At 37.8% G+C, this 17667-nt stretch overlaps 1 protein-coding gene across 1 annotated transcript in view; it reads left to right on the forward strand.

Moving 5' to 3' along the window:
* CRB1 (crumbs cell polarity complex component 1) overlaps positions 1–17667 on the forward strand; it is a gene marked incomplete at its 5' end in the record, with an annotated part of 107636 nt that overhangs the window by 71646 nt on the left and 18323 nt on the right. The window contains 6 exon segments of the mRNA XM_081949153.1: positions 2715–3265; positions 6692–6869; positions 9318–10212; positions 11919–12047; positions 15524–15744; positions 15746–15822. Coding sequence (XP_081805279.1) covers positions 2715–3265; positions 6692–6869; positions 9318–10212; positions 11919–12047; positions 15524–15744; positions 15746–15822 — 2051 coding nt within the window.

Raw genomic sequence — 17667 nt, forward strand, 5'->3', positions numbered from 1 at the left:
CTTCAATATTTTGTAGCTGTGAGCAATGACACACATGAGAATACAGTGAATGTGTGTTGCTTTCGGTTGGGCAACAAAATTGGGTAACACTAACAATTCTCACTCTCATTCAGGTATTAGTTTCTTCCTTTTGTGGAATCCCAATTCTCACTACACTTCGCCCTTCTCTAAACCACATGTTTTTAAAAAGTTTTGGATAATTTGCTCTGAATGATATATTACTACAATGGGATGGGACAAGTGTCCCTAGAGTCCAGCCCTATGTCATATCAAATTGTATATGAATTATGGCAACTCCCAGTTATATGCAGGAAAAAGGTAAGGAATGAAGGAAATAAAATAGCCTCAATTGTTGGTCCAACTAAACATTTGTGGGTCTCTCAAAGTGATCCATTTCTAGTTGTGTTGTTAAAATTGAAGAAGTGTATGGGACCACATGCTCATGCTCATTCTGACCCAAGAATAGAAGGACAAAACCTATGATTCAGCCATGAGTGACATTAAGAGAATTTGGCACTCATCCGTAATATCTATTTCTGTCACAAAATCATAGATATAAATAAAAAGTCCTTCTAGGCCAAGATTGTTCTGCATTGTGAAACTGTCAACCTACTTTTCCTTAGCAAATGAGTTTTAGTGGGATTCAAGATATCTGGTTGGTAAATAGCTGCATTTCTTTCGGCTCTCAGGGCTTTGTGACTTGAACCAAATTCCCTCTATTGATACCTATTATGGTAACTCTATTCATCAAAGCTTTCTTCAAACAAATGTGGATACAGGGAAGTAGAGTACTAGCTCGTGTAATTGATAAATAATATGATGATGTTGCATTGATCAATAGAGTGGAATTATCTGTTTATTTTATTTCAAGTTCCAGCTTCTCATCTTAGAGGCTGATCTTGGGGACATTCAGCTGGAGAACATCCACCTGGGTCAATCCTCATTTTTCCTTTGTCCTCTTTGGGTTTCAAAGAAAGGTCATTGAGAAAGTCCAAGGAGAATGCTGGCACTGAGATATCTAACAGGGAACGAGGTGATTGAACTGTAATGAAATGAGGCACTACACTCATTAGTGATCAAACACTATTCTAACTGAAGACCAAAGCTTTTTCTGTGTTGAACTACGCCAAACTGATTGATGTTTACTTGGGCCAACAATTGAGGGTAGTCCACTTCCTTCTCTCCAACCTGATTGAGTGATTTCAGCCCTTAGTTGGGACTGTAAACCATAAGCATGCACATAAACACTCCATTTTTTAAATATTAAACACAGTAATTTGTTAGCCTATTCTTTATTTCTTTCTTTATTTGAACTTGTTTGTCGCCCCCTCTCCCCACGGGGACTCTTGTGCTTATATATTCCTTATCTATTCCTCATCTGATAAAAAAAATCTTGTTGGACCTTACTTGCTGCAGTATTTGTTGAAACCTAGCAATTCCCATTTTATAAAAGATAGTTTACACAAAATATATCCAGCCTTCCTATATATTTCATTAGGAAATCCAGCAAATTATAAGCATAGCTATCTTCCAACTCTGTAATTCTATTCTATTCTATTCTTCTGTTCTATTCTATTCTTTAGAAAGCACAGTGTAGTAATATTTGTTTCACCATTCCCTGGGTTGCATAGGCATTAAGGCTTATTATATGATATCTTCTAATTTTTTTCTTTAAATACTATATACAATGCATCAAATGCTCTACATCAGTGTTTCTCAAACTTGGTGACTTTAAGCATAGCTGGCTGGGGAATTCTGGGAGTTGAAGTCCACAGGACTTAAAGTCGCCAAGTTTGAGAAACACTGCTCTACATTATAGTTGTACTGTAATTGTTCCAAAGTATCTTGATGATTTAAAGATAAAGATGTGATTTCTAAAGTAAAATTGGTTTTGAAGTAATTTGATTACTTGCCAGGACATATCATTGACATTTTTTTGTCATTGACCAGATTTTACCTATCACAATAAAACTAGGAAATCTGAAAAGAGCCAATAGCCATGCAGTTGCCTATCTAATGAACATTTCAACCTGGATGGAAATATATCTTTGATAAGTATCAGGAGTGCTAAACCAGGAAGAAAATTTAGTATCAGTGAAAAGTACTCAGTGACTGTTCAGTATTCTAATTGTCACTGAGCCATTTCATGTAACCCATTTTGTCTCTCTCAACCCCAATCTGATTTTCCATTGCCTTATTTCCATGCATTATAGTATATAACATATATTAGTAGAACAGTTCTTGCTGATGTGCTGTTCAGAGAAACTTGCTAACTAATCAGATTGATTTTATTGATAAATTATTAGAAACATGAATTTATTAGAAACATAGCTTTGTAGTATTAAAAAAAGAGTATGCCCCAGATTCAACCAGTCTCCAGTCATTCCATCCAGTCCTCTTCTCCTCCCAATTCCATCCTTGTTTTGAAAAGTTGGCTCCACATGGCTAGGTTTAGGTAACACAGGTTGACTCAAGGGACATTGTATTTTAAATCAAATTTAGCACCTCTACACCCAAACCAGTTCAACAGATCACAACTCTAAAATCAGGTAGAGAAGCTCATCTTTATTTTACCATTAAAAGTATAATCAGCTTCAAGTATTTAGCATAAATTCAGTGCTGGGCATTGCTGATCTATGATATGTTAATACTCAAATAGCATTTTTATATTAAAGAGGTCATTACTTTCTCTCTCTTTCTGATGTGAAAGCAAGAATACATTCCAGGAAGATTTGGTCATGAGGAAACCACTGGATATGCTGCTTTTTCCCTAGAAGAAAGTCATGAAAATACCACAATATCAATGTTTGTGCGAACACGCAAATCTTTTGGCTTCTTAGTGGGTCTAGAAAGAAACACGTCCCTATTTCTCAAGGTCTGGCTAGAAGATGGAAAACTTGCAATGTCAGGTCTGCACTCCAACAAATTCTTAAGTATGCAGATTATGAACGACGGAAATTTCTATTTCATTTCTTTAAGAATGGGGCCAAACATGATAGACTTGTTTCAATCATCAAAAAAGTTGGGCTCTGTTTCTACACCCTTAATAAAAATACACAGAAGAGATATTCTCTACATCGGTGGATTACCAGACAAGCAAGAAACCATTCTCAATGGTGGCTTTTTCAAAGGCTGCGTTCAAGATTTAAGACTCGGCAACCACCCACTTGAATTTTACCCGGTCACTGCTTCACTGAATTCTGTCAGCAGCAAGAGCACCCTGATCAATGTAGTTGCAGGATGCATTGGAGATGACCTCTGTAAGGTAAGAATCTGGTTTTTAAGGTGCTGTTGCCCTTGATTAAAAAGAGTTTCACTTTGACCTGGTAGGGTTCCTAAGCAACATGTGCTGTGGCTCACCAGCTGTCAGTGGAGCTGGCGGCAGACTCGAATGAGGAGGAGGTTGACAAGGAACTTGGGCCAGTTCTGGAGTCTGAGGAAGGCTCTGATGGGTGCTCTGCATTGGAAGCAGAAATAAAGCCAGGGCCATTTCCCAGCCACCAGAGAAAGCTGAGATAAGTGGGGAGGAAGAACAGCTGGGGCCTGTTCCAGATGCACATATGTGCAGAGCTGTTAGGAGAGGAGAACAACTGAGGACAAGGAGTTGACTTGGGAAGCAAGGCACAGGTGGATGCTGAATGGCCCCTCCCTGGCTGGGGAATAAACAGAAGGAAAGGGAAATGGTGGTTATAGGAAACAACCGTTCAGAGTTCAGAAGATTTGGCTCATCCTGATTTGTACCTCAGAGACTGCTTGTCAGAGCTTAATTTACAGCTTTGTGGCTGGATGCTCCCGGACTGGCAATTATCTCAAGGAACTGATAAGGTCTGTTACTGCAGTTAACTCTGTGAAGGATTATTGCCTGGACTTTTTGGTGTGTGAATGCCATTAATTCACAGGACATAAATAAAGAGGGGTTTTCCGGGACAAGGAGTCTGTTTCTGCTAAGGCTGGGTCAGAACAACATGTGACAAGAATATTAGGAATATCTCAAGGCTTTTAGTGAAAGAGGTGGATAAAGATCAGATTTTGCCAAACTGCTTTGCAGTTTGTGGGCAATGATACCAAAAAGTGTCTGGTAGACTGGAAGGGCAGCTCTTAAATCTTTGAGTAATGACAACCAGTAAGCAAAGCTGATGTTCATTAAGAGCAACTTGAACTCACTGTCGTTCCCAAACCAAAATATTCTAATAATTACTTTAAAACCACACTTTACAGAACAAGCCAATCATGGGGCATGTTACAGACATTTAGATCTGGCATCAAGATTCATAAAATGTTAAACAAGAAGTGAATGTTGTATTGCTGAAGAAATATAAAAGTAGCCAAAAATGAATTAGATGTATCTGTATCAAAAAAAAACCTCACAACTTTTAACACTTTATGAAACATGGCATTCTTTTTAAAAAAAACCTATTATCTGTGAATTATATGCAAGGGAATGTACAGGCTTATGGAATATATTATGTTGTGGATTCTGTTTATACCATATATGTTTCACATTAAGCAGCTATTCATTTAAATCTCAAACATTTAGGAGCATTTTAATGATTTCCTTATAAGCTTGCCTGATTTTCTCCTCAAGAGTTTGCCCTTGCAGCATTCCTAACCCTTTTCTAGGCCAGTCTCTTTCTGTACTTCTCTATTATATGGTTTCTGGTGCTTTCAAATGCTATGGCTAGTGCTCACCAATACTTTGTGCTTTCTCATTATTGTTGTCTGTCTTTCCCTCATGAGTGCCTGCTGAGGAGACTTCGATCTAAGGGATTTGCAGTAATGCAGAAGCAGATCTGGTCCCTATTTATAGACATTTTTGCTTCTCCTACCATTCCAGGCCCAAGAGCAAGATGCAACCATAGTTAATACTGTAGGGAAAAACATGTGGTTGCCAAAAAATGTTGACAAGCTATTATTTCTCTTCACAACTTGAAAGAAGCATTTTAATGCAATAGGAATGCCATTCAGGTCCCTTAACAGTAACTATTAAGATTTTGTTTCTTTTTCTTTTTTTAATGGAAATCAGACAAATGGAGCCTGAATACATGGATTTTAAAAAGAGCTGGCAATTTATTTTATTTCTATATGCAATGGTGGAAAGGTTTTGTTGCTTCGGTATCTGCAAGAGTTCAGGGAATTGGGAGATTGATTAAATTTTGCTTTTCCAGTATTCGGCTGGAAGATGAGCACAGATTGCTACCTAGTGTTCCTAGTGGTTTCTTAGTATTTCCAGCCTGCTGAAGTAACTACAAGTCTCGATTGCTTCAAATTATGAGAGAAACAGTAGGTCTGGGAATGCCCTCAATGCATTAATGGAGTCCTTTGACAAGCATGCTATTTGTAATCTTGGTTCTATGAGGGCTTACATACATGTGCTCCTTGATGTCAGGACCATTAAGTGGTGAACAGAAGCCAACTCAAGGCAAAAGTAATATATATATATATATAAAAAGGAGACAGGATCTACTTTTCATTCATTCTTCACAACTTTATAGCCTGACAGTTCCTCTGACTTGAGAAGTCCAAAGTTATTTTTCCCTTCATCCGAACTTCTTGCTTCCCTCCACCCTTTATATCCATTTAATTATGCATCCGGGCATGCATGCATTCAGTTGAAACTTGTTTTTCTGTACAGCTGAATGCACAAGGAAGTTAATAAAATTGTATAAAAGTGCAAAAAAAATAAAATAAAAGTAAGACTTTAAAATTACAAATATTGAAACAACTTGCTCTCGTTTTGCTAGTTTTCTGTTCCCTTCTCTTCAATTTGTCGGTAACTCAAAGACAAAACAAAATCCCCAAAGAAGCAGCATTTCTACAATTAGGTTGAAAAAAGAAATTGGCTGTTTTCTATACAATAAAGTGCCTTTATAAAAGGCAAAACCATTATTACGCCAAGCAGTATTGTCTGTATTGACATGGGATTCTAATTTTTTTATTGGAAAATAATAATAAAATCATCCACAGGGGTGGAGACCTTTGTGTTGTGGGAAGTAGCAAGAGAAAGGTTAATATTTATTTTCCTTCCTCCGTTCTCTTTTTGGATCTAATCAATTCTCTCCTCTCCTGAAGTTATTAGCCCAGAGCAGGAAAAGAAATTCAGGCCCTAAAATGTTACCTATGCTCCCCACAACAACTCCCAAGTGGGTCTCCTAGCAGCCTTAGGATCTAATTTAGATCTAGAGAAAGTGGCACAGAAGATTGAACTTCCTCTCTCACAGTACCGCTATTCTCATAAAAACTGGAGCCCCCCCATGGCTGTTGGAAAGGGCAGAGAAGTTGAAAGACTGGATCTCAGATTTCTTGCTTCCTGTCTATTTCCCAGTTGAGGTTGAAATCAGAGGTCTTCACTAACTCTGCTACCTAAGATATTTTAGCTGGTCAGGTCAGGAAATTAACTGAGAATTCTTTGACATTTGAAGCATTGAAGCCAATGGATTAAAGCCGCCACCTTTTATCGGGTTTGCTTGCTGGCACTCTAAACTTTGTGTAAAAGAACAGATAACATTTGGCCTGCAAAATGTTGGATGGAAAATTTCCTTTAGTTTATTGGCCGTCCTGATGATACGATTACTCAACATCTGGAAGACCAGATCTGATATATCCCTGATTAAAATATATGAAAAATAAAAAATTGATTGGAAAAACAGAAAACTTTGATCACCTTTCATTCCCATTTTTTTTTCCTTTTTAGTCTGCTCCATGCCAGAACGGTGGTGTTTGCTATTCAATCTGGGATGACTTCACTTGTACTTGTCCACCAAATATGGCTGGGAAAGCTTGCGAAGAAGTGAAATGGTGTGACCTCAGTCCTTGCCCTCCTGAAGCCCAATGCCTGCCGGTATATCAAGGATTTGAATGCAAGTATTTCAGTTCCTCCGTTATTTCTATTGCTTTTTGAAAATTAAAGTAATAGAGTGACAAGTTTTCTGCCACTCTTTCAGGGTAAATGGGTGATCCGCTTCTTTTGCTATGTTTGGTTTACCATTTGTCTGAAATGTTATAGGGCCGTAATAGCAAACCGATGGCACCATATTTGCCAGCATGGCAGCCCTCAGCTCCAGCACACATATGCGCACTGGCCAGCTGATTTTTGGCCTTCCAAATGGCCGGGGGAGACCATTTTCACCCTTCCCAGGCTTCAAGAAAGCCTCCAGAGCCTAGAGAGGGCGAAAAACAGGTCCAATGGCCCAACGGGAAGTATGGGAATGAACTTCCGGTTGGACCATTGGGCCATTTTGTGCCCTCTCCAGGCTACAGAGGCTTTCTTGAAGGCTGGGGAGGGTGAAAACGGCCCAATGGGAAAACTGGAAGTTCTTTCCCAAACTTCTGGTTGGGCCATTGGGCCTGTTTTTCGCCTCTCTAGGCTCTGGAGGCTTTCCTAAAGCCTGGGAAGGGGTGAAAACAGCCTTCTCCAGCTTTCCAGAGGGCCGGGGAGGCTGTTTTCACCCTCCATGGGCTTCAGGAAATCCTTGGGACCCTGGATAGGGCAAATTCTCCTCCATATGGGGGTTGCTCGTGCATGCACAGGTGGATCATTTGCGCATGTGCAGGTGAGTCGCTCACACATGTGCAGGTGGGTGGGCACATGTGCGTGCACAATAGGGCACGCATGCGTGTTATTTTGGTTGCCTAGCTATTGGCATCAATAGCATAGAAAAATTCCAACTGAGGTGAGCATGACCAGTAATTTAAAAAACAGAAGACTACAAATAGGCAACTTAGATCAGCTGATGGACTACACAAGGCTTTGTATAGAATGCTAAGGATCACACACTCCAAAAGTGAGCATAGTTGAGTTCAGTTTGGGAGGCAGGTACCTTAAGACTGTACAATCTATTTTGCCTCGAAGTCCAAAAATGCAAATAGAGGGTTTTAATAGGAGTGCCCTGGGTTAAGCATCATGGCTCCAGAGATAATGGGCAATTCACCAGAAGAAATGGGACTGATCAGCAAGGCTCCCTCAACTGATGGTTTTGTTTTTGCCTTTAGCATTCAGAGGAACTTATGTGAGTGGCTCTAATGGAAATTTCGGTGTCAAATTTTGCCACTTAATTGTATGTAGTTCCATTATTCTGAAGGTCATAGTAAATGCTTAAAACAATAGGAGCTCCAATATGCATTTAAGATAACGGTGGATTGAGAAGGTGGCATGAATTAACAATACATTCCATCCTCCTCTCCAAGGCAAGATTGTTGTTTCAGAGATCTTCTATTTTTTTATACCCTAAGATTCATCAAAATAAACAATACATAAATGTAACAATAGAGAATCAATTTTTGATTGCCCAAATTTTCCTTCTTTTAGAGATATAATTTAGGACATACTGTTACTGTGTTAAATGATCAGGAATCAGACATTCCTGGTGCTATAAATCGGAAATGATCTGGTAGTACAGTCGTGTCTATCTATTTTATGTGTGTTCTATATTTTGAACAAGGAGTAAAGATGGAGAGAGAAGGGAAAGATTAATTTTGTAGAGATTTTTTTTCTTATAAATTGCCAAATATCCTTAATGCCACTAAGATTTGAAGCCCATAAAATCATTTACAGTAGGGCCATCAGGACAGAATAGGAATCTATGATACTGACCGAGGCCAACTCGTTTTTCTCAGAAAGCCCCAAATTTTCAACAAATTTTCCAATTATATCACTGCATTGTTAAGAGGGAGAAAGTGGAAGGGGAATGCTTAGATATCAGAATGTTGTCTTTTGACTTTTCCGAATCTATTCAAGGTAGTACTATTATATGTGGACTGATAAAACTGGTTGAACATTTACGTGGTAGCAAAGTGATCCCAAAAAATCTAATTCTTTCTTGTGATGTTGTAATTATGTACAGGTTTGCAACCCAGATCTTTTAGCTGGTGCTAAGACAGTTCTAAAAACAGCATGGTGCTAATTCACTACCACTGTCCTTCTATTTGATGATACAGTGAGATGAGGTTAAACCTTTAAACTGACCTCAAATGTCCTCCTCTTCTTCTCTTCTGGCAAATTATTTCAGATGTGCATCTTCATGCTAATTAGTTGCAAGTTTCTTAAAGTTTTAACACATTTTTCAGCTCTATAATCACACCAATTATTACAAACTCAGGACAATTAATGGAATAATAAGTATGGGATATCAATATTTTAGACAATAGGGAGAAAATAATCAATTCTCTAACCCTTAAGTTTCACATAAGTGTTTTTTTTTAAATTGCTAAGTACTTTTGGATTCAGGCCACGTGGAAACCACAGTGGATTCTCCCACAAATATATAGAGATGATAGCACTAGCCTTATGCAGTAAATTAATTCTTCCCATCTCTGCTCAGGTATCTCCAATGCCATTTTTAATGGCAGAAGCAGTGCCATCTTTTATAGAAGCAATGGGAAGATCAAGAGAGATCTCACCAATATAACCTTTGGTTTTCGGACTCGAGACTCAGATGTGATACTACTTTATGCTGAGAAGGAGCCAGAGTTTTTCTCTGTCAGTATTCAGGATGCCACATTGTGGTTTCAGCTGCAAAGTGGTAATAGTTTTTTTACATTGAGCCTGGCTAGTTCCCTATCGGTGAATGATGGGAAGTGGCACAAGGTCACCTACTCTATGATAGACCCACTATCTCAGTCATCAAAATGGCGTATTGACATAAATGATGAGAGAGACCATGCTACAAGTACTGTTGCCACTGGAAACCTTAACTTCCTAAGAGAAGGCACAGATGTCTACCTGGCTGACAAAGCTTTTGATAGAAAAGATGGACTGAGAGGGTGCATGAGCACCGTAGAGATTGGTGGAATTCATCTCTCTTACTTCGACAATACTAAAAAACCACAAGAAGAGCAGTTTCTCAAGATCTCTGCCAATTCGGTTGTCACTGGTTGCCTTAAGCTGGATGCCTGCCGCTCAAATCCTTGCTTGAATGGCGGGCTGTGTGAAGATTTTTACAGCTATTTTCGCTGCACATGTGCCAAGGGATGGACTGGATCTCAATGTGAACTCAGTGTTGATGAATGCTCCTCAAACCCTTGTCTCCATGGAAATTGCAGTGATGGGATGTCAGCTTACAAGTGTATATGTGATCCTGGATACAGAGGAACGAGGTGTGAAGAAGACATAGATGACTGTTTTGGACATCTCTGCGGAAATGGAGCCACATGTGTAGATGGCATTAATGGTTATTCATGCCTCTGCACTGGGAATTTCACTGGAAGATTTTGCAGGTATAGTAACAAAGCTTTGATAAAGATAGTCATTCACTATGAGTAGTTAGAGATGCAGTTTGATGTAGTGGTTAAGGCACAAGATCAGGAACTGGGAAATTGTCCTAGTCTCATCTTAAGATACAGGCCAGCTTGGTAATTTTGGGTCAGTCACTCTCTCTCAGCCCTAGAAAAAAGGCAATGGCAAACCACTTCTGAAAGCTTGCCAAGAAAAGTGCAGGGACCTATCCAGGCAGTTGCTAAGAGTCAGTACTTACTAAAAAAAAAAGAACGTGTGGCAAAGGCTTTTAATATAGAAACAGGAATGGATCCTAACTTTCACATACCTATAATAACTGCAGTTCATGGGGGCGATTTGGCATGGAGAAATAGTCAAAAATAGGGAGAGGAGGAAAGAAATAAGTCACCACATTGAGACGCCAGAGCTCAAAATAGCCTCCACCCTCAAATGGTTCTTCATTGACAAACAAATAGCCATTGAGTTTTAATATTACATTTAATGCATTATCTAAATGCAAACAGTTAAAGTATTTAAAACTTCTCCAAAACTCTAATTCTGATCTGCTTTGTTTTATTTTCTCTCCTTTTTATCCTTGTCCCTGAGAGTGAGTTAGGTGGCCATATAAATTTTCTTAAATAAAATAAATAAATAATCTGTTTTGGCAATTAGATACACAATCAAAAGAATAATCTTAAGCAAATATATCAGAAAAACTGGATGATGGGGATTGGCATTTTTCCTGACAGAATTTTTCCTCCTCTTGTGAGAATACATATGCAAGCAGTCATAACCCAACAACATTTGGGAAGTGTGGGAATTTGGAAGTACAGTCTTTAGTTTATGCAGCAGAAACTATAGGGAAAATTAGCATTTTGGAATCCAGGGAAGGTTGAAAGAGATTTTAAAACATACTCTTCACAGACTGGTTAGCTGTTAGATGAGAGACCATTAAAGAATTCTAGAGCTGTGGATTAGACTGGAAAATTGGACTAGCTTTTTGGAAGAATGTAGTGGTAAACCATTGTTACAAAAAAAAAGTACCACACCTCTCTGCTTTTCATTTTAGGCAACCCATTTTAAAGAAATCTTCATGAAAGCCTAAAAAGAAGATAAATTAATTTCAGTGAGACACTTCCTAAAATTAGCCACTCCTTTTATTTGGGTTAGTCCTTCTTCCAATTCACCTTTTCCACTGGTCTATGACAATTCCCCAGAGACAACTTGCTGCGGCCAACTCACTACAGGTCAGGAGTTACACTAATATCAAAGAAATAGTGAAATAGAATCATTGAAGAAAGGAGGCAAAAGGAGGCAAACAGAATGAAATGTGAATAACAAAAATTAAAATATGTTATTTACTTTAAATAATTAAATAAAATTGTTAAATTGTCACACAGTGAATTGTACCATAGCAAGTTGGTCATGATGAGTTGGCCATGGAGAGTTGGCCACAGCAAGATGCCTTTGGCAAGTTGTCCCATTCCGTCTCCCATTCTAGAAAAAGAGTGCCCAAGACCCGAAGAAGTCTCTTATTTATATATTTGTTATCTGATTACTTGGAAGTAATCACCTCTATTTAGTCTTGTATGAATACAAGAGAAGACTCAGTAGATTTCATATCAAGGTTTTGATATATTAAAAATAGAAATGCTTTGAAAGAATATTGGGACATTATTACAGACTTGTGTTTTTTTCCCCACTATAGGCACATACGAATGCCTTCAACACGGTGTGGGAATGAAAACAGAAATATCACCTGTTACAATTATGGCAACTGTACTGAGTTTGAAGGACACTTAGCGTGCATGTGCCTCGCAGGCTTTTCAGGGTTACAGTAAGACCTTTTGATGTGTCATATCTGATTTGAGAATGAATGTATATTTTTTTTCATGCAACTGCACAATGCCATGTATTAACTATGATTATTACAATCTAATTCAGCAAACACTGGGCTTGGCAGAAATATTAGGTTGGTTTACTACAATAATGTATCACCTTGCTATTAATGCAATTGCAGAAGCAGTGAAAAAAACAAAACAGAACCCACACAAATGTGTTTGGAAGTACTCACTCCAACATGAAGGTTTCACATTAACAAGCTATTTTGTATAAGGTGGGATCATTCTTTAAAAAGTAAAATAAAATTATTGGCACGAAGGAACTTAGTTCATGAATGAGAGTATGTCAGTTACAAAATGCTATAACGTCTAAAAGGTTGGAAGATATTGGGATCAAGCCCATCTCCAGGAAGCTATACTACATGGTTTCTCTGCACATGTAGATAAACTCTACATTAGCGCAAATCATGATTTGCTTTACCTTATGGCTCCATGCACTTTAGCTCCATGCACACTCCATTTACACAATGAACAAGATTCCCCAAATCCTACATTGCTAGTTTCAAAATAATCTGTAATCTATGGAGTTCATCCTGTAAATATTACCTACAAGCAGTGCTTAGTTATAAGGACTCAACTCTCAAATTTTTGATGTAACTAAGAATTCTGGTGGTTGGAATCCACAAATATAAAGAGAACCTAGATTGGGGAAGACTAATGTAACCAATGTCACCTGAAAAAACCTTAGAGGAGAACAATAAAACTATGTTTCACAGCCTCACTCCCCTGTTCATAGCTGAATCACTTTTAACAAAAATGCAAGTAAAACTGCATGTATTGTTTAATGTGAAATATGAATGATGAATGACACAAAATATTTCTGGCTATCAACGCAGGCAGAATTTGGCACTCACAGTCATGATGCACTATATGGCCCAAATACCCAAAGAAAACATTAAATACCAGCTCATGTAGATTTAAGAATGAATTAAGAATATTCAAAAAGCAATGGTGCATATTTTCCCCTTTCAGGGTTTTATAACAGGAAGAAAATGCATGTTCTGCTGCTCTAGAAACCTAATTACTACAATTAAAGAAATTAAAATCATTATATTTTTAACCTTATTAGTTAGCAAAAAGTTTTAGCTTTTCAGTAATGAATAAATGACATTGTGTATCACTTCCTATATTCTTGGCGTATAATAAGGCTGCCTGCATGTTTTAGGATTATTCTAACTGAACATATATTCCAAACCAATTCCAAAATGTTTATTTTAAATATTGTAAACTGCCCAGAAATTTTTTCATGTCATGTGGCCTGAAATCTTTTTTTAGGTCAGATTGATATTTTAATTATTTTCTTCTAGTTTGCTATAGATAAATGAATTAAACCTTAATTCCTGTTTGAAATATTTTCACAATTAACGTTTAAAGTTCTCAAAGTGTTTGCCATCTTGGAATTCTTGTACAACACTTCAGACACTTCCTATACACAAATACAAATATATTGTATATATCTGACATTTAAAAATTTGCTATAGCATTATCAATACTTACTAGATTTCATCTGTTTTCTGTGTGTTCAAAGAGCATAAACTAACAGATATCCCAACTTTCTAGTTATAGTTGCTATTATTTTTTACAAATAGCAGAGTAGTAATGTCATATAAATGCTTGTATTTGAATTTACATTGCATGCACAATATATCTTATTCACTTTAAATATTTCTTCATATCACTGTCATCTTCAGCATTCCCAAATCTGCAATCGACCCATAATCCAGCAAAGCAGGAGAATCCATTGGTTTTTATTATTGATATCTCTTTCTCTTTTCTGATTTTTTTTTTGCCTGTTTTGTCCTTCTCTGGTCCCATTCCGGTTTCCTTTCATTCAAATGCAACTTTTAAAAAGGAGAGCATTAGTCTCATTTATGGAAAACTATTAATCTTGACCTCCAAAGAAGATCAATGTTGTTATCTCACTTTCTGCAGTAAGATGTTTTACACTTAGATATTCTTAATGCCCAGCATCAGTGACGTGCGGTGAGGTTTATGGCTGGTGAGGCTGGTGATGTCATCAGGAAGGCGGGGAATGGGACCACGTGTCCTGGAGACTGAGGCTGCCTCAGCCTCCAGCACACGTGATCCCATTCCCCGCCTTCCTGAGCGTGTTCCGCCGGCTCACGCTCTGCAGTCCTCGAAAGCGACTGGGGAACGACGAGAACCTTCCTGCCTCTGCTGGACTTTGCGCAAGTCCAGCAGAGGCAGGAAGGTTCTCGTCGTTCCCCAGTCGCTTTCGTGGCTTCATCATCCAGGAGCGCCGACAACATTTCTGCCTCCGCAGCTCGTGGGAGCGGATGGACAGAGGTAGCCAGAGTGGTGCTGAGGCAGTCCAGCGGGCGAGCGACCGAGGACCTCCATCGCTCGCTCGCTCACTTTTTCGTTCACCCAGACCGACTCGGCGTTGCTCTGGCTACATCTGTCTGGCCACGCCCGGGAGCTGCGGAGGCAGAAATGTTGTCGGCACTCCTGGATGACGAAGCCACGAAAGCGACTGGGGAACGACGAGAACCTTCCCACAGTCGCTTTCATGGCTTTGTCATCCGGGAGCGCCGATAACATTTCTGCCTCCACAGCTCCCGGGCGCGGCCGGGTGGATGTATATAATATTATATATATATATATATATATATATATATATATATATAGATAGATAGATAGATAGATAGATAGATAGATAGATAGATAGATATAGATATAGATATAGATATAGATATAGATATAGATATAGATATAGATATAGATATAGATATAGATATAGATATAGATATATATAGATAGATAGATATATATAGATATATAGATAGATAGATAGATAGATAGATAGATAGATGATAGATAGATAGATAGATAGATAGATATAGATATAGATATAGATATAGATATAGATATAGATATAGATATAGATATAGATATAGATATAGATATAGATATAGATATAGATGATATAGATAGAGATAGAGATAGAGATAGAGATAGAGATAGAGATAGAGATATAGAGATATATAGATATATAGATAGAGATAGAGATAGAGATAGAGATAGAGATAGATATATAGATATAGATAGAGATATAGATATAGATATAGATGATATAGATATAGATATAGATATAGATATAGATACAGATATATAGATATATAGTATATAGTATATAATATTATATACTATTATTTCATGAAGAGAGGTGAGGCTCTGCCTCCCTTGCCTCCCCTGACTGCACGTCCCTACCCAGCATGGACCTTGATGATTGAGATAACAGGAAGTGAAGTCCTGTAAATCTGGAAGAATCAGGTTGAGGAAAGGAGGCTTAAACCATTTCAGAGCCCTTGAAAACAGAAAGCCAAATTTATTTTCCTACGCTTTCTTTTAGGACAGCTGTCTACATACTAATCTAATCTTTGCTTTGCAGATGTGAAGTGGACATCAATGAATGCAACTCTAATCCATGCCTCAATGGGGGCCTCTGCCAGAACCATATCAACAAATTTTACTGTATCTGTGATGTGAATTTTGCTGGTGATCGCTGTGAAATAGATGTAAGCGACATCTCCTTTTTTGTCTCTCTCTTGTTGTGGCAGAATCTTTTTCAGCTACTTTCTTACCTCATTCTCCACATGGATGATGACCCAGCCGTGGAATGGGGTGAACCAGATGATTGGCAGTGAAATCCTCCGGGGTTATTTTAAAGCCATCAAAACACAGCAGAAGGTATCTTGGCCAAAGTGAAAGTAAAACTAACAACAAATCTAAAACCTCTAACCATGTTTTGCAATATTTCAGGGAGATGTAAAGTCTGTCATTGCAATGATTTGGAGTTATTATTGTTATGGTAAACAGAGAGGCAGATTTGGGATACTTGATACTTTTAAAGTGATAGACAAGTCAGGGAAAGGTTCCAAAAACAGATCTCCATTTTCACTTGCTGATAATGTCTTCTAGTTTGGATTTGTTCAGCAGTCTGGTTTTTATCCAGTCTCCTCCTTTAATATTTGTAAGATGCAAAAACAAACATCTTTGACTTTAAAACAGGGGATGCAGCCTGCAGGCTGAGACTTATATAGAGTGCCCCCTATGTATCTGGAGTGCTTCCTAATGTTGCTGCCAAATTGTAATTTTAATATGATAGAAAGGGAAAAGTGTGTCAGGAATAGGGATTAATCATATTATCAGTTTGAAATTAATTTTGATTTTAGTTTACTTACATTAAATCCAATTTAGTTTCACTTTGGATCCTTTACATTTTGCAGCTTGAGCATCAAGAGGCTATTTATTCCCTTCCTTTTTAAAAAACAAAATGGTCATTTTCTTCCAATACTTTGAAATCACCAAGTATTTCTGACTTTCAAAATGTTATCACTGATAACATTTTGTGTCTTAATTTGTGCACATGTGTGTGCATGCATGTAACACCTGATTGGATGGAAGCATGCCTTTGTATGACATTAGATATATTGTACACATGCATTTTTTAACCATAACCCCTTTGTTTCAGTATTCTTAAAACTACTCCGGCTTCCTGGAGTCCAGACATTTATTGGAGTGATGTCATTGAGAGTAGATAGTTTAGTTTAGTTGCAGCTAAAATCACAATTATTTTTACAGATTGATTCAAATGTAATAATCAGATTAATATGTTTCCCAATTGTATTTTAAATTACACACTGAACACAGATCATAATGAAATCAATGATATACTTGGGTGCTCCTATGAACTTAAAGCACTCACTTCAGAAAAGTGCTGTTCCAAATTGTCCTAATAATGGAGTCACTCTAGGTTCAGTTGATTTATAAATAAAGTTCCTTTGTCTTGCTAAGATTTAATACTAGCCTGTCCCACCCAGTTCCTTTACTGCTGCTTCACCATCTTTAGTAGGTAGGCCCACATTTGGGCTTGTAGCAATAGCACTTAGACTTATATACTGCTTCATAGTGCTTTACAGCCCTCTCTACTTGGTTTATGGAGTCAGAATATTGCCTCCAACTGTCTGGGTCCTCATTTTGCTGACCTCAAAAGGATGGAAGGATGAGTCAACCTTGAGCCATTCAGAATCAAACTCCTGGAGTGAGCCATGAGTTAGCAGTACTGCATTCTAAACATTGCACCACCATGGGTTGGTATTGAGGTGCAGCTTTTATTTTTCTATCAAAACTCTTGGTATCCTTTCATCTCCATGGATGGATGGATGGATGGATGGATGGATGGATGGATGGACGGATGGTATCTAGCATTACCATCTTAATTGGAAAGTGAATTGATAATGACATGGAATGAATGCAGAATGAATGAATTTAATATTCAGTTCATTAACTGTGCTCCAAAGCAAAAATTAATGTATGGCTACCTATATTTTTAAAAGGACTTTTATTCTGACACATAATAGTCTGAATAAACACTTTTTCTTTGTTTCGTATTGAAAATGGCTGTAGCACTGAGTTGAGTAACATAGAAGAAAGATGCTTTGCTAATATTATGTTATGGTAGACAGTTCTGATTGCTGTACATAATTTTTTTGAGTATCTTGTCAACCCCCCCCCTCCAAAAATAGAAAATAT

The sequence above is a fragment of the Natrix helvetica genome (genome assembly GCF_964273705.1).
Source record: "Natrix helvetica genome assembly, chromosome: 3".
NCBI lineage: Eukaryota > Metazoa > Chordata > Lepidosauria > Squamata > Natricidae > Natrix > Natrix helvetica.